This window comes from Narcine bancroftii, chromosome 1 (assembly GCF_036971445.1).
Source record: "Narcine bancroftii isolate sNarBan1 chromosome 1, sNarBan1.hap1, whole genome shotgun sequence".
Classification (NCBI taxonomy): Eukaryota; Metazoa; Chordata; class Chondrichthyes; order Torpediniformes; family Narcinidae; genus Narcine; species Narcine bancroftii.
Genome location: NC_091469.1, coordinates 491,947,129 through 491,972,488, shown reverse-complemented (window position 1 = coordinate 491,972,488; position 25,360 = coordinate 491,947,129). Strand labels below are relative to the sequence as shown.

The 25,360-nt window shown below is 46.0% G+C and overlaps 1 protein-coding gene across 1 annotated transcript; it reads right to left on the bottom strand.

The window, feature by feature from the left end:
* Positions 1–11,014: 11,014 nt before the first annotated feature.
* On the bottom strand, positions 11,015–24,022 carry LOC138761986 (uncharacterized). The gene is made up of 5 exons (XM_069935118.1): positions 23,920–24,022; positions 23,460–23,739; positions 18,589–18,746; positions 12,254–12,536; positions 11,015–11,171 (listed from the first exon to the last, which is right to left on the bottom strand). Exons 1-5 carry the CDS (start codon positions 24,020–24,022, stop codon positions 11,015–11,017), a joined length of 981 nt encoding a protein of 326 aa, XP_069791219.1.
* Positions 24,023–25,360: the final 1,338 nt, after the last annotated feature.

Sequence of the window (25,360 nt, the reverse complement as noted above, 5' to 3'; positions counted from 1 at the left end):
ATGAGGCAGGACATTTTATTTATTTTCAAAGAATGAGAGAGGAATATGATGTACCTTCGAGTACTCATTTTACTTATTATCAGATTAAAGCGTTATTGTTAGATAATTTTGGGCCTACCCTGTGCCTTCCTAGAAGATCTAAATTTGAGAGTTTACTTACTGATGGTGGTAGGAAAGGATTAATATCGAACATGTATTATTTATTGTAGATATAGATAAACCTAGAGTGAAATGGAAAAAGGACTTAGGAATAAGTATCCATCTCCCCAGAAGAGTGGATGTCGATATATGAAGACAGTGTGATTAAAATTGTGAATGTGCGATACTGTTTGGTTCATCATAATTTTATTCATCCATTGTATTTAACTCGAGAGAAATTAAAGAAATTGAAATATGTCACCTCAGATTTATGGTTTAGATGTCATAAGAAAGTAGGAACCTTTTTACATTCGGTTTGGTTATGTGAGACAGTTAAATCTTTTTGGAATAAAATTAAAGAATTTTTGAAAGTTACGTTTAAATTTAAAATTCCATTTGTCCCTATGATATTTTTATTGGGTGATATTAGATCATTATGTTTAGAGTTAAAATTAGATAAATTTAAATTGCTTTTATAAGGTTGGCTTTAGCAGTAGCTAGGAAATGTCTAACATGGAACAATTAGATTCAGTTGAATATTTAACATTGGCATGCGGAGATGGGATCATGTATTCCTTTAGAGAAGATAACGTATAATTTACGAAATAACTATCCTTTTTTTGGTTAAGGTTTGGAGTCTGTACATGGATTGGATGTGTTCTAATTGTTCAAATATTTTCCCATACATTGGTGGCGTGGTCCCCAACCGTGACATGTACTGCTTTAATTACTCTTCCCCATCTTTCCTTTTCTTCTTTCTGTCTTTGTGGTAGTTTAGTAGTGGGTTGGGTGGGGTGGGAGGGATAGGGATGGGGAGTAGTGGTTGTTTATGGGATAAAATATGTATTGCATTATATTTTGTATGTATCATTTATTATTGATTATAAATAAAGTTTCCAAAAAACACCGAAATGATCCAGGAAATTATTGTCCGGTGATCCTGTCGTCAGCAGTTGGTGAGTTATTGGGAAGTCTTCTTGGGGGTTGATGAAAATTCACCTTCCATTGTGTAATCGTTCACGGAGAGCGGAAGGAGAGGCGTCGGGGAAGGGGTAGGTCATGTCGAGTTTTCAGAAGTGATTACTTGGAAAGGCGGTGATTGGTGACTAATGACCTGGGCTGGATCCTCCAGCATTATAACCTTTGTTAAGATCCCACATGGCTTGTCAGGAATTTAGAGTTGGCCCTCTGTCTGGAGGGCTGTTATTTGGTGCTGTGCCTCAAGGATCAGTGTTGCTTGTCATTTGTCTGGGTTGGGGACAGAACTTCGAGCACTGATGCACATCAGACCTGTGTGACGACCCGCTCACGTTCACGCTTCTGACCCACGACTGCATCGCCAGATTCAGCTCCAAGAGTGTCATCGTTTGAAAATGGCAAGAAGGCAGTTGGGCCTTATTAAGCAGTAACAATAATTCGCAAAACCAAAAAGAGGTGGAACATCTTATGTCGCGGTGCGAGAGTTACATCCTGGACCAAAGAACTTTTCTGAACTTACATGCACATTACACACACACATGCTCTTAAAATTAAAAGGGGGTTAAGTTGGGTTAGTTAAGTCAATAGAGATAAGTTAAAGTGTGATTCTGTTTTCATGTTTAAAGATAATTAAAAGCAGCTTTTGTTTGAGTCACCATTTGTCTTGGTGAATGTTTACTGCTGCTGGGTTTTGGGGTCCTCTGGGCTCGTAACAGTGATTTATAACAAGGGGATCTGGGAATACTGATCCATACCTGTTCGGGCACTGCACAAACAAATTCCTGTACGGGTGCACGGACATATTCAGCACCTCATCGTTCCCACAGGGTTCAAAACAGCCACCTTCATCCTGTTATGCAGGAATGAATCAAATACAGATCTCAATAGCTTCTGCCCTGTGACAGTGACCTCCACCATTATGAAATGCTTCAAGCGTCTGGTGATGGAATGCAGTCAAACACACCTCCCAGAGACGTTAGACCCATTTTAATTCTCTGACGTAAGAAGCCATTCCAGAAACAAAGCTATAGCCTTGTCCCTTCACCCCGTCCTGATCCACCCAGAGAACTATGCCTCAATCGCCAGCCTGCTGTTCATTTAGTTCAACTCCCAGAGGCTGGTGAGAAGCTGTCCCCGCTGGGACTCAACACCCCTCTCTGTAACTGGATTCTGGGCTACCTCATTCTCATGTGCAAAATCATCGAGGACCCTTTCCACCCCACACACGGCATCTTCATCTGCTCCCGTTGGGGAAGAGATCCAGGAGGATCAGAGCCAGCCCCACCATGTGGAGGAACAGCTTCTTCCCACGGGCAGTGAGAATGACTGAACAACCAAAGGATCTGCTCACACTGACCTTCCTAGACTCTCATATTCATGAAACAATATCAATTTGTTTATAGTATATATGAATACTTGTCCTGGTGAATTGTCAGTCTGTATGTGTGCTGTGTCTGGTGGTGTGTCTGCATGTTTTGCACTGAGGACTGGAGAACGCTGTTTCGTCGGGTTGTAATTATACACTCAGATGTCAATTAACTGGACATAATTCCCTGAAAGTGCCGTCACAGGTAGATACGATCGTAAAAAGAGACTGTGGCATATTGACCTTCAAAAACCAAAGTATTGGGTACAAGGGTCTGGAAGTTATGTCGAACTGGTGATGGCAGCGCTCATAAGACACTGATATGCAGAGGGGTTTGAGGTTCACATCCATGGAACCATGTGACAGGCAAGTAGATAGGGAAGTAAAAAAGATGTATGGGGCACTTGGCTTCATTGGGTGGGTCGTTGAATATAAAAGGCAGTCTTATTGCAACTAAAAATAAAAATTGATGGCTCTGTTAGAACTGCTGTGCACCCAGGAGGGCGGAGTGCAGAGATGAAGTGCTGTTCCGAAGAGTTCAACCACTGGGTCCTAATTCCCACGGTTCAGCACTAGCTTTAAATGGCCCTGTTAAAGGAGCAGAAGGTGTTTTATTTTCGACTGCAGACTCTGTGCCAGACTCCCAGGGAGTAGCTGACCGGCGCAGGGCATTAAAATCGGGGAGAATACCACCACCTTCATCGCAACCCCTCCCCCAGCCACATTGTGGAGAAGGGAAGCAAAGGAGATGACCCTCTGGGGCAGACTAGCGGGGGTGGGGGGGTGGGCTCAGTGGGTGAGGGTTCCACACAGGTTGCAAGTGATTTGCGGGCAGTCTGAGAAAACAGGTTTTGGAGTCGGGATTCGGTAGAGGGCGGAGAGCAAAGGCTTTTGAATGGACTCAGGCACTGGAAACCCCCGACCTTATCGGAGGTTTGGGGACGGAGATCTGGTTTCCACTAGACCCAACTGCAGAAGCTCCCTGAGGGATGGAAGCAAATCCACCGACTCCATGTGACTGTGAAGGGATCTTTAACTTTCATTAAAAGAGGCGCCGAGTGACACAAGTGGCGGAAAGAGGCAGGATTAAACTTTGAGCAGGTTGCAATTAGAATACAGTTAAAATTCCATTACAGGAAAGGTGTGGAGACTTGGGAAAGTGTATAAAAGCGATTTACCAGAATGTTGGTTGGATTGGAAGGTCTGAGATTGAATAAACACGGGATGATTTTGTTGGAGTGTCGAAGGCTGAGGGGAAACCTGATAACCGTGTATATAATAGGATGGACAGTCAGAATCCTTTTCCCAAGGTAATATGTCGTAGAGAACATCGTTCAAGATTAATTCTCTGAAAGTGGCATCAGAGTTGGGTAGGGTTGTAAAGAGAGTTTTTGGCATCTTGGCCTTCATAAATCAAAGTATTGAGTACTGGAGTTGGGATGTTATGGTCAAGTTGTCTAAGACATTGGTGAGGCCAAATTTGGAGAATTGTGTACAGTTTTGGTCACCGAACTACAGGAAAGATATCAATAAGATAGAAGGAGTGCAGAGAAGATTTACTAGGATGTTGTCCGGACTTCAGGAACTGCATTACAGGGAAAGGTTCAACAGGTTAGGACTTTATTCCTGGAGCGTAGAAGAATAAGGGGAGATTTGATAGAGGTATTTAAAATTATGTAGGGTATAGACAGAATAAATGTAGGTCGACTTTTTTCCACTGAGGGTAGGTGAGATACAAACCAGAGGGCATGGGTTAAGGGTGAAAGGGGAGCATATTAGGGTAATGTCAGGGGGAATTTCTTCACAAAGAGAGTGGTGGGTGTGTAGAATGAGCTGCCAGATGAAATGGTGAATGTGGGCTCAATTTTAACATTTAAGAAGGATTGGATGTATGGGGTATGGACTGAGTGCAGGTCAGTGGGACAAGGCAGAAAAATGGATCTGCACTAACTAGGAAGGGTCTTGTTCTCTGCTGCATTGTTCTATCGTTCTCTGAAGACTGAACGTTTAGAGGAGATGAAACTTTGGTTTACCACGGAAGATTACGTGCCTGGAACCGGCAACAGGGTGAGTGGTGGAAGCAGATGGAACGGTAACATTAAAGAGGCTGCATATCAGACCCAAGTGATATGTATGTATGCACCGTCTTCTGCAGAACAAGGCCCCATTCCCGCAGTTTCATCAGTACAGTACAGCCAGCATTCACGTCTGGCAGGACAGTGTTCCCTCACCACCCAATTTCCAATTGAGAGGAACTGCATTAGTGCTAAGCTGTTGTAATGGTCTTCTCATGCCACATGAAGTCGGAACTTCCTCAATGAGCTCCAAACACTTCCCACTGAACAATTCCTGACAAAATAATCCACATCTCCATCTCTCACTGATCTCTCCGAGACAATTAATGTCACAACTGGGACAGGTTGCCAATCAAATGGTTTTATTTTCAGGAAGAATGTTGGGTTGGAATGAGAGTCTGGCCAAGCCACTGGGATATGTCAGATGATATCTGTCGAAGCTGAATGTGCGAATCCCTCTCCAGCGTTGGGATGCGCTCCGGGAAATCTATGGAAATGAAACAGGGAAGAGCAATGGAATTTTACCGTCCCTGAAACGCGGCCCTGTCCACCCTGCCGAGTCGATGTGACCAATGGGATCTCCTACAAACAGTCAGCAGTTTCCCCCCGTGGAGCGAGGCTCAACAATGGCCTCTGAAGGAACAGTGCCCATCCCACATCAAAGTTGTCCACCAGCATTGCTGTCCAATTATTCAGTCCTATCTTGGCATTCGGAATGTTAAAGCACAGTACAGGGCCAACGTTGTACCATACCAACTGTGATGTACCTACTCTAAATACTAATCCCCCATCTCACAACCATTTCTCATTCATCTATTGCATGTCTAAGTGTATTCTCATTGTACATCAAAGTATTGAATATAGGGGTATGTATCCACACCACCCCATGCAACGCAGTCTAGGCCCCCCGTATTCTCTGTGTGAAAACATACTTCTCACATCTCCACCTAAACCTTTCTCCACTCACTTTGTACAGATGTCCTCTGGTGTATGCTGCTCTCACCCCGGGAAAAATGGTGCTGGCTGTCCATCCTCTCTGCGCCTTTCAAGATCTTGTAGAACTCCATTTAGTTACCTCTCATCTTTCCTCGCTCCAAAGGGAAAATCTCTAGCTCTGCTAACTTTTCCACATATGACGCGCTCTCTAATCCAGTCAATTCCTTCTGCACCTCGCCATAGCTTGTACATCCTTCCCGCAATGAGGCAGCCAGAACTGAACACAATATCTTACCGAAGAAACTTGCCCCATCATGGATTTTTCAAATGATCACCTCTTCTTCCAGGTCACCACAGAGTTCCTCTTGTTTCCTTTATTTCAGGAGAAACGCTCTGGCAAACTATTTCCACTTGTAAGATCTATAAGGGTTTTCAACAGGCTGAACTCAGAAATTACAACCTGTCCTCAAAATGGGGTTTTCAACAAGCTGCCAACTTGCCATGTTGCAGCCTCCAGAAGCTACTGCAAAACTCAGTTCTCTCTCTCTCTCTCTCTCTCTCTCTCTCTCTCTCTCTCTCTCTCTCTCTCTCTCTCTCTCTCTCTGTCTCTCTCTCTCTCTCTCTCTCTCTCTCTCTCTCTCTCTCTCTCTCTCTCTCTCTCTCTCTCTCTCTCTCTAAGAGAAAGCCTGTTGGTTCTTTCCTCTCTCTGTCTGCTTGTAAAAACCAGAACTTCTTGCGGGGCTCCAAACCCAATCCTTGAAAGATCTTTATCAGCACTTGAACCCCCGGATCCTCAATTTGCATCTGCTTTTTGAAATTCCTTCCAAAGCAATTTCATTATCTTTGCCAAGGCACTCGGAGCCTGGATGTCTGGCATCGGCATAGCCCTGGCATTTTATATGAAATGTGTTTTGTAAGTATCTGTACACACTAAACCCCCCACAATCTATCTCTTTTAAAGACATATTAATATATAATATAAAATATAATGTAACCCATAACCCCATTGTCTTGGTGAATTTCTGTTGCTGCTGGATTTTAGAGTCCTCTGGGCTCGTAACAGACTCACGTGACTATAACTCCCAGGATTCTCCCTATTATCTTATTTAAACAAGTGGGCTACATTTACCATTCTCCTCCCCTCTGGCCAGAAGGGAGGCAAAAATCAGGGCAACACTCCAACAATCTCTTCCCTGTCACTTGAAGCGACAGGGCTGGCGTAACAGATATTCGAATTCCTCACTGTCTGTTTGTACATCCTCCCTGTGTCTGCGTGGGTTTTCCCCGGGGGCTCCGGTTTCCTCCCATCATTCAAAATGCACCGGGGTTGCATGTCGATTGGATGTAAACTGGGCAGCATGGACGCGAAGGCCGAAATGGCCTGTTAACGGGCTGTATATCTAAATTTATTTATTTTTTAATATCCTGTGATAACCTGGGGTATATCTCATACCATGCCTTCGGTAAGATCCAGCACTTCCTTCAGCTTAACATGCTCCAGCACCTACTCTTGTTCCACTATGCCCTCACCCTGACCAACGTCCCTCTCGCTGGGCAACACTGAAGCCAAGTATTCATTTTGAACCTACCCAAGCTCCTCTTCCTGCTTTACCCTTAAGCGACTCCTACCTTCATCATCCTCCTGTTCTCCGTGTCTGCATAGAAGGCCTTAGGATTTTCATTACTGCCACTTGCCAAGGCCTTCTCATGCCCCCTTCGAGCTCTCTTAAATCACTGTTTTAAGTTCACCGTGCAAGTGGTCCTCAATCATCCTCCACGTCTTCTGTGTTTTCCCGGAGAACAACTGTTCCAAATTTACTCTCCATTGTTCCAATTTATTCCAATCATAAGGAAACCTTCACCAATCAAACACTTTACCAATTTCCTTGCTCTTATCCTTGACCATACGGTCAGGAAGTTGTGGTTACTTTCCACAAAATGCTAGCACACTGTGTGGTCTGTCACCTGACGAAGTTCATGACCCAGTATTAGATCCATTATGAACTATCCCCATGTTGGTTCGACCATTACTCAGTCAGGTATCCTTCCTGGACCCACCTTACAAGTGCTGCCCTGTCTATCTCTCTTGCAGTACGAAGGTGCCAGTCATATTTGGGAAGTTGTCGACTCTCATAAAAGCACCATTCCTAAATATGCCCACTATTCTCTACATTAGTGTCCCCAATGGTTATTTGTGGGGTCCATTGATCGTTCCCAATAAAGAGATCACTCCCTCCCTATTTATGCCTTCCACCCACACTGAAACTGTCAAAAATTCCTCCACAACATCCTCCCTTTCTGCAACTGTGATACCATCCCTGATTAGTCAAGCTCCCCCCCACCCCCCCAACCCCCACCTCCCCCACCCTATTCCTTTCAAACGATCTAAACCCGGTCGCTGAATCAGCCAATCCTGTAACAGTCACAACATCGTAATTTCACGGTCTTGCCCATTATCTAAGTTCAACTTCTTCACGCCGACCAAAGGACAAACCTGACTGTTTTTGGCCCATACACCATCATATCCCTGTATAGATCCATTTTTATTGTTATAGAACTTTTACAGTGGGATGAGAGAGGAACTGGCCCAAGTTGACTGGAAAAGTGAGCTAGATGGAGGGACGGCAGAGTAGAATTGGATGATATTTCTACAAGAAATAAAGAAAGCGTAGGATAGATATATTCCAAGAAAAAAGGAAAATTATGAATGGAAAAATGGCAAAAACGTGGCTTATGAGAGGTTAAGGGAAAATAAAAGCAAAAGGGAGGGGAGACAAGGAAGAAAAAATTAGTGGGAAAACAGAGGACTGGGAAACTTTTAAAAACTTACAGAAAGAGACAAAGAAAGTTGTTGGGAAAGAAAAGATTAATTATGAAAGGAAGTTGGCAAATAACGAACAAAAAGATATGAAGAGTTTTTTAAATATATAAAGATTAAAAGAGAGACACGGGTAGATATAGGACCAATTGAAAATGATGCTGGAGAAATTAGCATGGGTAACAAAGAGATGGCAGATGAACTAAATGAATATTTTGCCTCAGTCTTCACTGAGGAAGAGAATAGCCATATACCTTAGAGGTTGCAGAGAGACTTGGACGAATTAGGAGAGAGAGGGAAAAGGAATGACAGATGAGATACAATGTTGAGAAATGTATGGTTGTACAGTTTGGAAGGAGAAATAAATAGGCCACTTATTATTTGGATGGGGATAAAATTCAAAATTCGGAAGTGCAAAGGGTCCTCGTGCAGGATAACCTAATGGTTAACCACCAGGTTGGATCGGCATAAAGAAAGCGAATGCCATGTTGGGATTTGTTTGAAGGGAAATAGTGTACAAGAGTAAAGAGGTGTTGATGAGGCTCCATGGGGCACTGGTGAGTCCTTATTTGGAGAAATGTGTGCAGTTTTGGGCCCTTTATCTTAGAAGCAATGTAATGATGTTGGAGAAAGTACAGAGATTTACCAGGATGATTCCTGGAATGCTGGGCTAACATATGAGGAATGTTTTGTGGGTCTTGGACTCTATTCATTGAGAGGGGATCTCATAGAAACATTGTAAATGCTGAAAGGATTGAATCCAGGACAAGGGGGCACAGTCTTGGAATGAGAAGGTACCCATTTAAAACAGAGATGAGGAGAAATGTTTTTAGCCAGAGGGTCATGGATTTGTGGAATTCATTGCCACATCCAGCCGTGGAGGCTGGATCAGAGGAAGAGTTTAAGGGGGAGATTGATGGTCTCATTAGTCAGGGTGTCGAGGGATAGGGGGAAAAAGCCAGAACTTGGAACTAGATGTGAGAATGGTTTAGCTCAGGGTGGAGTTGAGGAAGACTCAATGGGCCCAATAGACTACTTCTGTTCCTTTATCTTGTGATCCATCTTAATATTGCCCATGTCCTCAGGACTTAGACAGTTGATTCAACATTTACATTCGGCCCATCTTTCTAATTTGGATAGAGTAAAACCGACTATTAAACAATAGTTTATATACTTCGAAAATTTAGAGATGCCCCTAACAGACATTTCTAGCCCTCCAGCAAAATATACTAACTTACTAACCCCTATCTCTTTGGAGTGTGGGACGACACTAGAGAACCTGGAAGAAACCTACATGGACCCCGACATATCTTTGCAGATCTGCGTCGGATTCGATCCTTAATAGTATTCACTAATGGTCAACTAATATATCTGCTACTGACAATGCATGAAAGTCCCTTCAGGCAATTTTCCAAATCCTCGCCCTTATTTCAGATGAGGACTCTGGTTTTGAGCAGCCGTGGTCATCATCAGTCTCTATTTGTTGGGTGTAAAAGCCCAAAAATTCATTGACTATCGTGTCCCCCTCAATCCTATCGCCTCTTATAAACGAACATAAATGATCTATTCCCCATAAGAATCATGTCACACGTTTGTAAAAGGAAAACTCCCGATAACGTCCTTCTGAACCTGTCCCACTCCCCAATGACTCCCATATGAATCTGTCCCACTCCCCAACGACCCCTATCCAAACCCATCCCACTCCCCAATGACTCCCATCTGAACCCGTCCCACTCTCCAACGACCCCGATCCAAACCCATCCTGCTCCCCAACAATCCCAATTCAATCCCATCCCACTTCTCAATTACCCTGATCAGAGCCTGTCCCACTCCCCAATAAACCCCATCTGAACCCCGTCCCACTCCCCAACAACCCCAATCTATTCCCATCCCACTCCTCAATTACCCCGATCTGAACCTGTCCCACTCCCCAATGACCTCCATCCAAACCCGTTCCACTCCTCAATGACCCCGATCCAAATCTGTCTCGCTCCCAACGACGCCAGTCTGAACCCGTCCCACTCCCCAACAACCCCAGTCTGAACCCATCCCACTCCCCAACAACCCTGATCTGAACCCGTCCTACTCCCCAACGACCTCATCTGAACCCATCCCACTCCCCAATGACCCCAATCCAAACCCATCCCACTCCCCAAGGACCCCTATCCAAACCCATCCCACACCCCAATGACCCCGATTGAAACAGTCCTACTCCCCAATGACTCTGATCCAAATTCGTCCCACTCCCCAACGTCCTCCATCCAAATCCATTTCACACCACAACGACCTCTATCTGAACCCATCATATTCCCCAACGACCCCGATCTGAACCCGTCCCACTCCCCAATGACCATGAACTGAATCCATCCTGCTCCTTATTAACCCAGATCCAAACCTGTCCCACTCCCTAATGACCCTGATCCGAACCCGTCCCGACCCCCAATGCCCTAGATCTGAACCCATCCCGCCCCACGATGCCCCTGATCTGAACCCGTCCCGCCCCCCCCCCCCCCCCCGATGCCCCTGTATCAATATCACTAGTCACTGTTATTGTGGTAACAAGTTTGATGTAAAATTAAATTTCTGGTTCCCGTTAGAAATTAGACCCCCCGTTCCCCCCCCCTTCCTCCCACATAAACCCCTCCCCAAATGTCTTCATCGCCCATTCTGTGGAGATTTGGAAGAGGAACGTACTCGTCCTATTTAATAGCCCTGTTGAACTTTCCAGCCGTAAACCTCAAATTCACACAGACTCAGGATTTTAAGTTGTCCTGGGATGATGATGTTCACATATCGACCCGCCAGTCCATGGCAGGTGAAGTTGTTCGTCGGTGTCGTGACGGATCGCACGGTTCCGCAGCTGGAAGATACAATAATCGCAGGGTGAAGAAGCGCGTCTGACCATCTGCTGAAGTGTATGAAACTGCGGGGGAAACTCAGCAGGTCGCACATTGGAAAAGGCTCCGACCCGCTGCGTCCGCTGCCTTTAAACTTCCCGCTGATGCAGCGAGACCTGCTCAGTTTCTCCTGCACTTTTGCGCGCTGCTCTGGACCCCAGTGCCTGCAGAGTTTCTGGTTACCACGATCTCCTGGGACGTTGGAACTCACGGACCTATTGATGCCCCAAGGAAACCACAAGGAGTTTGCTCCGGATAAATCAGATTTTCCCCCAGGCATTGGGTAGAACAGCATGTCCACATTGGACGAGGATGCGTGACTACAACCATCCATGGCATCAGTGAACAGAAGGGTCATTCCCAAAACCCAGCAGATTCGTGGGTTTTTTTATTATAGAGAGAAAATAATATTGTGAACTTCCGGATGTGCTAAGCAGAGAACGTTGCCCTTCATGTTCCACGTGGATGGTGGCTATTTCTTTAACAGTTGCTCTCATCAATGACCCACTACAACGCCACACTCAGATCTGCATCAGAGATACTGGCCTCTGGATTCTTCTGCAGTAACATGGAAAGAACTCTCCACCCCCACACAACTCATGTACTTTAGAACGATCACAGTAATCCTGCTGCATCCACCTATATCAGTGGTTCTCAACCTTTATCTTCCAACTCATCCCACTTTAAGTAATCCCTCTGCCATCGGTGCTTTGTGATTAGTAAGGGATCACTAAAGGTGGGATTGGGTGGAAAGGGAAGGTTGAGAATCACTGCTCTAGACCCAATTGTTACTGAAATATTTTGCTTGAGAAAAATGGTCATTGGCCCATTTCCTTTGGAGTTCTGAAACGGTGCACATAATGAGTCAATGAGGGACAATTAAAAGAGTGGTGTTCAAACTTTTTATTTCCACTCACATCCCACCTTAAGCAATCCCTTACTAATCACAGAGCACCCACGGCATAGGGATTACTTAAAGTGGGACGTGGGTGGGAAGAAAAAGGTTGAGAACCACTGAGGAGAGCGCTTGCTGCGGAATACATACAGTCTGTTGTTATTCCCGTAGTTCTTCAACGAGTTCCCGATGCGGATCTCGGCTCCAATCAACCGCTCAGAGCAGCAGTCCCCTCGGTTACTGAGCTTCACTATTGACACGGCGTGGATTCCCTTCAGATCGACTTGCCACCAGGGGTTGGTACTCCTCTTGGTGTGTGTGCAGGAACCTTTCTGCCACATGTTTTTGGCGTTGCCGTCAATGGCTCGGCTGGCACTTCCTCCGTAAGAGGTGCTGGACTGGGTCGCCTTGCCCCTCCACGCCACGTTCACTGCTGAGTGGGAGCAAGAGAACGGAACGTTATGATAAAGTCGCTCATTTCTTGCTCGAACTGAAACCGTGATCTTACACATTTGTCCTACGTTTATTATGTTTTCCTGTCTCAGCGTATTATAAGTTCTTTCTAGAGCATTGCAGTTGTGTCTTATGTACCTGTGCAGCCACACAGGTAAGGCTCTCATTGCAACAGCATACTCTACTAATGAGGTCAATCTAAAGCCAGGGCAATAATCAGCTGGAAGCACGGATAGCCTAGCGGTTATCATAACACTATTACAGCACCACACACCCAGCTTCCAGTCTGATGCTGTCAGGACAGAGTCTGCACGTTCTCCCTGTAGCGCTATCAATCAACCACATTGGGCAGAGAGTTGTGATTAATAGGCTTTAATAAGACACAAACATGTCTCACCCGTTGCTGGCCCGGTTCCAAGGCAGGTACTGAGGGAAGAGTTTGGCCGTAACAGCCTTTAGACCAGTGGTTCTCAACCTTTTTCTTTCCACTCACATCCCACTTTAAGTGATCCCTCCGCCATCGGAGCTCTGTGATTAGTAAGGGATTGCTTAAGGTGGGATGTGAGTGGGAAGAGAAGGTTGAGAATCACTGCTCTAGACCCAATTGTTACTGAAATATTTTGCTTCAGAAAAATTGTCCTTGGCCCATTTCCTTTGGAGTTCAGAAACCGTGCACATAACGAGTCAATGAGGGACAAATAAAACAGTGATTTTCAAACTTTTCCTTTCCGCTCACAGATCACCTTAAGCAATCCCTTACTGATCACAGAGCACCAATGGCATAGGGATTACTTAAAGTGGACTGTGAGTGGGAAGGAAAAGGTTGAGTACCACCGGTTTATAGGGATTTCTGGGAGGCAGGGGTCACAGGTTCAGGGGGCAGGCCAACCGATACAATACAGACATGCACCACACTCTCCGTGTCTGTGTGGGTTTCCTCCCATCTTTCAAAAACGTACTGGATACGTAGGTTCATGGATGTATTAGGCGAGGGGGGCATGGGGTCCGAGAGCCAGGACCTGCTGTTGGTCTAAAGAAAATCTCGTCGGGGGACTGTGAGAGCAGGACTGTGAAGGAAAGGAGGAGAGGTTCTTCTTTGGCTTGGCTTCGCGGACGAAGATTTATGGAGGGGGTAAAAGTCCACGTCAGCTGCAGGCTCGTTTGTGGCTGACAAGTCCGATGCGGGACAGGCAGAGGAGAGGTTACAAATCGGGTTAACGGCATTGGAAAGGTAGGTGCTCTCGTCAGGACGATGAGACCAGGTCTGTGAACGGGAGGTGCAGCAGTTTATAAGAGGTTTGAAAGCACCAGAAGAGGGAGGTTAACCCAGTCTGTTGGCCAATTCGCTCTACCCAATATAAAGAAGGGAAGTTCATGCCAGTGGGTGAAGGACCCACAGCGGGACTGGGGATTTAAAGGCATTGACTCCAGAGGATTCCGCCAGTAGAGGTAAGGTAGTTGCACAGTATCAAACATTAGATATTTGAATGGGAACTCGGGCAGTGGGATGGTCTGATTACAAAATGTGGGAAATCTGGGAGAACATCATTCTCCCCGATGACTACATTTGCAAGAGGCATATCCACCTGCGGCTCCTTACAGTCTGAATTAGGGAAATGGAGCTGGAGGAGGAGACCGAATCTATCAGGAGACACTCACACTGATAAGACGAGAGGCAGGTAACTAGGTGACTGCTAGGAGAGGGAAGGGGGAACAGGCTTTTCCCTTCAACAATAAGTATACCGTTATGGATAATATTGGGATGGGGTGATCTACCCGGGATGATTCACAGTGATCAGGTCTCTGGCACAGAGTCTGGGCCTTCGGCTCAGAAGGGAATGGGGCAGAAGATGAGAGCTATAGAGATTGGGGATTCGATAGTTGGGAGAATATGATCAAGACTCCCGGCACCATGGTCAAGGACGTCTCTGATGGAGTACACACATTCGGAGGTGGGAGAGTGAGTTGACAGATGTTGTGGTCCACATTGGTACGAATGGCATAGAATGAGGTCCTGAAGAGGTTATATAGGAAGTTACAAAGCTTAAAATCAGGACCTCATGGGTTGTAATCTTAGGTTTACTGCCTGTGTCACGCACCAGAGAGGGTAGGGAGAGGAAGTCATGGCAGGTGAACGTGTGGCTGAAGAGTTGGAGCAGGGGACAGGGGTTCAGATTTGTGGGTCATTGAGATCTCATTTGGGGAAGGTGTTACGCATACAAGAAGGATGGGCTGGACAGGAGAGGGGCTATTATCCTGGCGGGCAGGTTTGCCAGGGGTGTTGGGGAGAGTTAATCTAGTTTGTCGGGGGGGGGGTGGGAATGTGAGGGCAGAAGGTGGAAAGGACGATGAAGTGGGGGAAACATACATGTCATCAGTCGGAGGGTTTTAAATGTGTCTATTTCAATGCAGAGAGCGTTAGGCACAATGGGGATGACCTTAGAGCATGGATCCGCACATGGAAATACAAGGCTGTGACCGTCATAGAGAAATGGTTGTCGCAAGAACAGAATTGGCTGATGCAGGGCCCGGGGTTTCATTGTCTGTTTTATAGGGATTGGAAGGGAGGTAAAAGAGAGGGGAGTAGCAGTACTGGCCATAGATAGGATCACGGCTCCAGAAAGGGAGGACGCTGTGGAGGGATTGCCTGCTGAGTTGGTTTGGGTTGGAGTCAGAAATAGGAAGAGACCAATGAGAAATCTATTGGCCCCTGGGCATTGAGGAAGTAGGCAGACATTGAAATGGTGCAGAACTTACAGGGTGGTTATGGGAGACTTCAAATCTTGACTGGCCCCTACAAGTGGGATAGATGGGACAGAATCTTTCAGATGTATCCGAGAAGGATTCCTGCAACACGACGTGAACCAGGTGACTGGAGGGGAGGCCATAATGGATCTCGAAGTAGGTAATGAACCTGGGCAGGTGATAGTCGGCTCAGTGGGGGAATATTTCGGTGAGTGAGTACAACTCCCTGAGTTTCAGCCCAGTGATGTAAACTGGATAAAATGGTGCAGTGTTGAATTGGGGAACAGCTAATTAAGGAGGGGTGAGGCAGGAACTAGGGAAAGTAAATGGGAAAACCGATATCCTCAGGAGAAAGCACGAGGTTAATGTGGAGTTTAGTTAGGGACCCCTTCCATGGGGTTCTGGAAAGGTTTGTTCCACAGTGACAGGATAAAAGTCGTAGGAAAAGGGAACAGTGGTTGACAAAGCAGGTGAACCATCGAGCTAAGATGAATAAGGGAGTGCACATTGGATTTCGGAAGCAAAGCTCAGGACAGGCTAACGAGAATTATACGGTTGCCAGGATAGACCATACAAAGCACAAAGGAGAGCGAGAAAGGGCCATGGGACATAGGATTGAGGAAAACCCCAACGTCTTCTATGCTTGTGTGAAGACCAGGAGGATGACAAGAGTGAAGGTAGGGTCGGCGAATGATAAAAGGAGACAACATGTGCTGGAGTCGGAAGAGGAGGTTGGGGAGGTCCAAAGTTAATACCTTTATAACCATATAACCATATAACCATATAACCACTTACAGCACAGAACAGGCCAGTTCGGCCCTACTAGTCCATGCCGTAGCAAATCCCTACCCTCCTAGTCCCACTGACCAGCACCCGGTCCATACCCCTCCAGTCCCCTCCTATCCATGTAACGATCCAGTCTTTCCTTAAATGTAACCAATTAACCTGCAAAAGGACCTTGATCAAGGTGAGGTCAGTATAGAACATGCTGACGTGCTGAAGCATGCTCAGGGTAAGAGAAAAGAGCGAGATCTTCCTAAAACATTAGGATTGATAAGTACCCATGAATGGACGAGATATACCCCGGGTTGCTGTGGAAAGGGAGGGAAGAATTTGCCGGGGATCTGGCAATGATCTTTGCATCCTCCTTGGCCACAGGGGAGGTGCCGGAGGATTGGAGAATGGCAAATGAGGTCCCCTTGTTTAAAAAAAAGGTAACAGGGAGAATCCTCACCACTAGTTTTCCCACCACTGATATAAAACACTTAGAATATTGTTTGAACTCACACAATTAAGACTCGGAGACGTGATGCCTTCTCATCCTTTACTTCTATAAGACTAACCTGGCTACTGACATACAGGGTTATTTATATATATGGAAGGGTGACATCATGACATGGGAACCATGATGTCCAGCAGAGGGCAGGCTTGTACCCAACATAGAATTTTGGGTTGAGTTCTGGTCACCCCATTGCAGGAAGGATGTGGAATCCATGGAGAGGGGACAGAGGAGATTTACCAGGATGTTGCCTGGATTGGAGAACGTGTCTTATGAGGCAGCGTTTGCACAGCATGGATAGGGTGGACAGCCAGCATCTTTCTCCCAGGGCAGGTGTAGCAAACATCAGAGGGCGTCTGGACAGAGTGAAGGGAGGGAAATTTAAGGGAGATGTCAGGGGTAGGTTTTTTTTTCTACACAGAGAGTTGTGGGGGCCTGGAATGCCTTGCCAGGGTGGAACATTAGGGGCATTTATGAGACTCTTAGACAGGCTCATGGATAGAAGAAAAATGGAGGATTCTGAAGTAGGAAGGGTTTAGTCTTATTAGAATTATACAGGTCAGCCCAACATAGTGGGCTGAAAGGCCTGTACTATGCTGTAATATCCGTGTTCTAAAATCTCATTCCTGTTCAACACACGCAGTTTGGGGTGTAAAGTCCCATGTCATCGGATCGTAGATGAGGGACAAGTAAGGCTTGCCTGGACCAGAATGCTTGTGAGGGTGGAACTGTTCAGAAGGTGGCTTAAGTCGCGTTCATATGAATGGTCGTGATTTGACCAAGTTTTAAGTTTTTTAGTTATTGATATCTTGTACATTGAGAGGATTTTCTTTCTGCGAGCAGTCCAACAGTTCATACAGCCGTGTAAAGAGGAAAAGAGTCGAAGTTCACGTTGAGAAGAAGATCAGTTAGCACAAGAAGAGACACCGGCATGAGGATCAGTCAGGAGCCTGATGGCTGTGGGGAATAAACTCTGTTTCAGCCTGCTGATGTGCTATTCCACAGTCTTTTCCCCCTTTCTCGATGGTGGGAGAGAGAGGAGAGTGTGCCTGGTCTGTGATGGCCCCTTTGGTCTGTCAGCTGCCTTCTCTCAGCAGCAGGAGGTGTAGATGGAGCCCATGGAGAGGGCGGGGTGTGTGCTATGTCCCGAAAAGGGTTTACCATCTTCTGTGGGAACCATGAGCCAGGCACAAACCCAAAGTTCGCAGGTGAGGAAGGAGTTTGTGCTGGATTTCAGAAGACATATATGGTGCCCCTGACGATGAACGGGACGGAGACAGGCATCTCTGCCTACCGAGAGCGAGGGAACATTTTGATTTCTGGGCGACATGAACACCAGAGGAGGAACGATTTCCTGTGTTGTGGGCTTGCATTAAGACTGTTCTCTCTACATTCTGATTCCCATCCCCCTAACACCATTGGCAAATCTGCACACCAGGACACTAGAACCTCTCCAGTTCAGGTAGAGCCTCCTCTATGCCCTCCAGGTAGGATTCCATCTGGAACGGATTTTGTGCGAGTCCGTGTATGTAGTCAGTGCTTTAGACAAGACTTGGCTGGGAAATCCACCACAAACTGAACTATAGGGGTGGTCTGCAAGCTCGCTGTCAGGACAGGTCTTTACCTCTGGACTTTTGGGCTCTTTTATTTATAGCGTTATTTACATCACTTCTCTTTTAATGTGCCTGATGGGGTGTGAAATTATTTATGTCTTCTCGTTGTATAAACATAAATGTTTCTGATGGAGTGCCTGAGTGTGGTGAGCTGTTATTATGCCACTGGCACTGCGTCCATACATATGGCTGGCCTGCCTTCCCTCAGTTGATCCCTAATAGAGGCGGTTACGCCAAGGCCCTCCCTCAGCACGAGTCCTGGGATCAGGCTAGAACAGGAGCATGGGTCCACGTCTTATAGTATTAAAAACCTGTCATCCTGCAACTCCAGCCTATTGATAGTCCAGTGACGAGCGCATGTACAAAGCAAACCCGAGCCGGGGATTTGAGCCCACCTTTGTCTGATTGGGACAGGACCTTACGTCCAAAGATCTCAACCTCGCACAAAGCCAAGACTTTATTGTGTCCCGGGACCCTGATGTTCATGTATCGTCCAGCCAATCCAGAACAATCCAAAGTATAGCTTCCGGCCACTGAACGAATGGTTCCACAACTGAAAGAAAGCAGAACACTATAAGGAAGAGCATTAGTGACCACAAGGCTATTGTTTTTAAATAGAAATGGAGAAAGATAGATCCGATTCATATGGTGAAGCTCTAAATTGGGGCAATGCCAATTTTGGAGTCATCAGATCCAGATTAATCAAGACTGGATGTTTCAATTAAGGGAACAGATGGAAAGTGGTTGGCTTTTAAAAGTGAGGTAGCAAGAGTTGAGGTTCAGGGATAGCGTGGTCCTTTTACGGTGAGGGGACAAGTTGACAAGGGAAGGCTACACTGGTTGACGAGGGATATTGAGGGCCTTATCAATATATAAAGGGAAGTAACGGTCAGAGTGAAGAAGTTATGATCCCTCGGTGAATATGGGTAGGATACGGCAGAGAGAGAGAGAGAGAGAGAGAGAGAGAGAAAGAGAGAGAGATCAAAAGGCAAACGAGTCCAATATGGATTACGCATGTCAGGTAAACGATAATACAAGAGTGAAAGCGTGTCTAGGGAGAGAATTGGTCTCAGTGAAGATCAAGATCACCGTGTTTGTGATTTTAAACTTTATTTCTCATTATTCCTTACTGTATATAAGATGGAGGCTGTGGAATCGAGGTAAACAAGTGGTGATATCCTGAACCATGTACAAATTACCAGAGAGCATATGTTGGCAGCCTTGGAGCACATTAAGGTCGTCCCTTCCTCAGGGCTGGATCAGGCACATCCTTGAACATTGTGGGAATCAAGGGGGTAAAAAAATAGAAGTGTTGGATCTTCTGTCTCCAGGCCTGACGCGATATACCCCAGGCTGCAGTGGGAAGTGAGAGAAGGTAAAGCTGGGGCAGTAGCTATGAACTTTGAGTCCTCTTTGGCCACAGGGGAGGTGCCGGAGAATTGGAGAATGACAAATATAGTCCCCTTGTTTAAAAAAGGTAACAGGGAGAAGAGTGTTGAGACTAACGTCAGCGGTGTGCAAAATTATGGAGAGGGTTCTTAAGGATAGAATCTATGAGCATTTGGAGAAGTCCAGTCTACTCAAGGATAGTCAGCAGGGCTTTGTGAAGGGAAGGTCGTGTCTTATGAGGAGATAACAAAAGAAATTGATGAGGGTAGGGGGGTAGATGTGGTCGACATGGATTTTAGCAAGGTATTTGACAAGATCCCCCACAAGAGACTTATCCAGAAGGACGTGAGACATGAGATCAGTGGAACCTTGACTGTGGGTATAAAATTAGCTTGTAGGAAGAAAGAAGAGAGTAGCAGAGGAAGGAAAGTATTCTGCCTGGAGGGCGGTGACTAGTGCAGGGGCTGCAGGGATCAGTTCTGGGACCCCTGCTCTTTGTGATTTTATAAATGACCTGGATGAAGAGGCGGAAGGATGGGTCTGTAAGTTTGCAGATGATAGGAAGGCTGGAGGAGGTGTGGATGGAGCTGAAGGTTGTCGAAGGTTACAAGAAGATATAGACAGGATGCAGAGATGGGCAGAAAAGTGGCAGATGGAGTTCAATCTGGATAAGTGTGAGGTGATGCATTTTGGAAGGATAAACCAGAAGGCTGAGTACAGGGTTAATGTTCGGTTACTTAAGAGTATGGATGAACAGAGGGGCCTTGGGGTTCAAATCCATACATCCCTCAAGGTCACCATGCAGGTTGATAGGATAGTTAAGAAGGTCTATGAGATGCTGGGCTTCATTAATAGGGGGATTGAGTTCAGGAGTAGAGAGGTCACGTTACAACTCTACAAATCTCTGGTGAGACCATACTTAGAGTCTTGTGTTCAGTTCTGGTCACCTCATTACAGGAAGGATGTGGAAGCTGTGGAGAGGGGTCAGAGGAGATTTACCAGGATGTTTCCTGGATTGGGAAAAAGTCTTATGAGGCAAGGTTAGCAGAGATGGGACATTTTTCCTTGGAGCCTAGAAGGATGAGAGGAGACGATAGAGGTCCACAAGATTCTAAGAGGCATAGATAGGGTGAACAGTCAGTGCCTGTTTCCCAGGGCAGGATCAGCAAACACCAGAGGACATGTGTACAAAGTGAAGAGAGGGAAGTTTTGGGGAGATGTCAGGGGTAAGTTTTTTTTTTACACAGAGGGTAGTGGGTGCCTGAAATGCCTTGCCAGGGGTAGTAGCGGAGGCTGGAACATTAGGGGCATTGAAGAGACTCTTAGACAGACACATGGATGAAAGTGAAATAGAGGATTACAGGGTAGGAAGGGTTTTGTACTTTTTTAGGAAGGAATATATGGCTCGGCACAACATCGATGTCCAAAGGGCCTGTACTGTGCTGTATTATTCTATGTTCTATGACACGGAGATTAGGGACATAGTGGACAGTGAAGAAGGTTTTCAAAGCTTCAAAGGGATCTGGACCAGCTGGAAAAATGGGATGAAAATGGCTGATGAAATTTAATGCAGACAAGTGTGAGGTGTTGCAGTTTGGAAGGACAAACCAGGAAAGGATGTACACGGTAAATGGTCGGGCACTGAGGAGTGGGGTAGAACAGAGGGATCTGGGAATACAGATACATAATTCCCTGAAAGTGGTGTCACAGGTGGACAGGGTTGTAAAGAGAGCTTTTGGCATCTTGGCCTTCATAAATCACAGTACAGGAGTTGGGATGTTATGGTAAAGTTGGATAAGACATTGATGGGAAAGATATCAATAAGATAGAAAGAGAGCAGAGAAGATATACTAGGATGTTGCCCTGACTCCAGGAACTGAGTTACAGGGAAAGGACTTTATTCCCTGGAGTGTAGAAGAATGAGGGGAGATTTGATCGAGGTGTTTAAAATTATGAGGGGGACAGACAGAGTAAATGTAGGTCGGCTTTTTCCACTGAGGGTGGGTGAGATACAAACCAGAGGACATGGGCTAAGAATGAAAGGGGAAAAGTTTCAGGGGAACATTAGGATACATCCTCACACACACAGAGTGGTGGAGGAGTGGAACGAGCTGCCAGCTGAAGCAGTGAATGCTGGCTCAATTTTCACATTTAAGGAGAATTTGGCAGGTGCATGGATGGGAGGGGTATGGACTGACTTCAGGACAGTGGAACTAGGCAGAATAATACTTTGGCAGATAAAAGAAAGGCCGAAGGGCCTGATATCTGTGCTGCAATGTACCGTGATTATTTGGGCCCCCCCAATGGGCTGAAGGCACAGCAGCTTTCCTCATCGTGTCCAAGGTTTGGGTCTGGGTTCTGCTTTACTACATGTCAATAAAATAGTTTTTAATCGAATTTTCCTTGTGAACAAAGGATTCGAGAAATTCACCACCTCTGGTTTCCCAGTGCAAAAATATGACCATTTCGTTCCATCGTCCTCTATTCTGCAGTGGTGTGAAAATATACCTTATAAAATGGAACGGAGGTTCAGAGACTCCAATCTGCACAAATTTAATCCAGCCCTTAACATAACATACATAACAATTACAGCACGGAAACAGGCCATTAGGCCCTTCTAGTCCGCACCGAACCAAACACCCCTTTCTAGTCCCACCTCCCTGCACAATGCCCATAACCCTCCATCTTTTTCTCATCCATATACCTGTCCAACCTTTTCTTAAATAATACAATTGACTCCGCCGCCACTATTTCTCCCGGAAGATCATTCCACACAGCTACCACTCTCTGAGTAAAGAAGTTCCCCCTCATGTTACCTCTAAACCTCTGCCCCTTAATTCTTAACTCATGTCCTCTTGTTTTAATCTTTCCTCCTCTTAACGGAAATAGTCTATCCACATCCATTCTGTCTATCCCTTTCATAATCTTAAATACTTCTATCAAATCCCCTCTCAACCTTCTACGCTCCAAAGAATAAAGACCCAATCTGTCCAATCTCTCCCCATACTCCAGATGCTTAAACCCAGGCAACATTCTGGTCAACCTTCTCTGCACTCTCTCCACTCTGTTTATATCCTTCCTATAATTAGGCGACCAGAACTGCACACAGAACTCCAAATGAGGCCGCACCAACATCTTATACAGTCTCAACATCACCTCCCAACTCCTATATTCCATGCAATGATTGATAAAGGCCAGCATACTAAAAGCCTTCTTCACCACCCTATTCACGTGAGTTTCTACCTTCAGGGAACGATGTACCGTTACTCCTAAATCTTTCTGCTCTTCTGTATTCCTCAATGCTCTCCCATTTACCACGTATGTCCTGTTCTGATTCTTCTTACCAAAATGAAGCACCTCACACTTATCAGCATTAAATTCCATCTGCCATTTTTCAGCCCACTTTTCTAAGCAGCCCAAATCCCTCTGCAATCCTTGAAAACCTTCTTCATTATCCACTATTCCACCTATCTTAGTATCGTCTGCATATTTACTAATCCAATTCACCACCCCATCATCTAGATCATTAATGTATATAACGAACAACAATGGGCCCAATACAGATCCTTGAGGCACACCACTGGTCACCGGCCTCCAACCTGACAGACAATTATCCACTACCATTCTCTAGCCTCTCCCTTTCAGCCAATGCTCAATCCATTTGACTATCTTAAAATTTATACCTAAAGACTGCACCTTCCTAACTAACCTTCCATGTGGTACCTTATCGAAGGCCTTACTGAAGTCCATATAGACAACATCCACTGCGCTACCCTCATCCACATTCCTAGTCACCTCTTCAAAAAATTCAATCAGATTGGTCAAACATGACCTTCCTCCCACAAATCCATGTTGAGTGTTGCCACTGTCAACTTACAGTTTGTTCCTGTTCCCATCATTCTCCAGCGAGTTCCCGATACGGACTTCGGCTCCTCCGATGGCATCTGAGCAACAATCTCCCCTGTTCGTGATCCGAATTTTGAAAAAAACGTAGGTGCTTTTTAAATCGACTCTCCACCAGGGATCCTTGGACCTTTTGGTCTGCGTACAGGAACCCAAGTTCGCATTCCAGTTGTTATTGCCGTCGATGGCTCGGTCGGCAACTGCCGAGAGCTCGGTCGTGGACTGCGTCGCTGTTCCGCCCAGAGCTACGTTTGCTGTTGGGTGAGAAAAAAGGTAGATTACCACCAGCGGTTAAATATCATCCTAAGCCTAGTGTCAGCCACACCCTCATCTTCAACAAAGAGATCACATTTCCTCTCTGGGATTGGAGGCTTCAATAAGGCAAGGGGATTGGACCGGGAAATCGTCTCTGTTGCCAGGGCCAGTCGACATACGGGTGGCTGCGTGCATGGCTGTGTGGTTGTCGACATAACTGTTGGGACTGAATTGGTGGCTGCCGAAACTGTAGCTCCAAAATTTCACGTGGCCGATTGGCATCACAGAAGGTCAGCAAATTGAGAGGGAGGGTGGGTAGGTCCAAGCATTTCTGTGAGTGCCGGATGGACTGTGGACCATTACGTCCTCTAACAGCAACTGAGAGGCACATAAATGAATGGGTTAAATTTAACACCAAATTTATTAACAAACTAACAAATAATAGAATTAACCCGATAAACTTAACACCCGAATGCCAGCCTTAACGGAAACTTTATACGAACAACAAATTATTATCCAGCGTATGTAGGGGAAAAAACCAGGCCATTACAATCTAAGCTCAAAAGGCCCAAAAATTCACCAAAATTTCCAAAACAAACCCCCCACCCCAGTCTTTTACGTCAAGAAGGAACAACTCACGGATCTGATCTCCAGGCTTGGGATTATTTGTTTCCTTGCTCCCTGTCTTTTAGTTTGAGGCTGTGTCCAGGTGACCATGGTCCCTATAGACTCACAACCCTGTCAGGGGAGCTCGAGACTGGCTTGAGATTCAAATGTGGCAACAACCACCTTGACTTCCTTCACCCGGGAATTTTCACCGTGACCTCCTGGTCACCAGACGAGGTTCACGCCTCCGAAGCCCTCTTCAGGGTTAACAAGTGACCTGCTGTCACGCGTGTCTTCTCCTTTGGGTACCCTGGCTCAAGTGGTCCCGTGACTCCTGCCACACAAAGTCCTCCTCGTGAAAGGGGATGGGAGAGGCACTGGTCAGTCCCACATACACTCTGGGTATCAGAGTTCCCCAAACTGCTGTCAGGTCAATAGTATTGACACCTGTGGACAAAGTAGCTCAGTCTTGTGCAGAATAAAAGGAGTCTGACCAGGACGAAAGTTTGGGTGATGTCATTTCATGAAGTCCACCAAACCAACCGGAATCCACACTCGTCAAGAGGAAGAAGGAAGCATACATTAGATATAGGGAGCAGGAAACAGGAAGGGATCATGAGAAGTGTATGGTAGCCAGGAAGGAACTTAGGAGAGCTCGAAGGGGGCGTGAGAAGGCCTTGGCATGTTGGATTAAGGAGAGCCCCAAGGTGATCTATGCATTGGTGAAGAACAGAAGGATGACAGAAATGAAGGTGGGGCCGCTAAAGGATAAAGGGGGAAACATGTGTCTGGGAGGTCCTAAATGAATTTTGCTTAAATATTCACAAGAGAAAAGGACCTTGATCAGGGTGAGGTCAGAATAGAACAGGCCTGTGTGCTGGACAATGTGGAGATTAAGGAAGAGGAAGTGTCGGATCTTCTTAAAAACATCAAGATTGGTAAGTTTCTGGGGCCAGACACGATATACCCCAAGCTGCTGTGGGAAGGGAGGGAAAAGGTAGCTATGATCTTTGA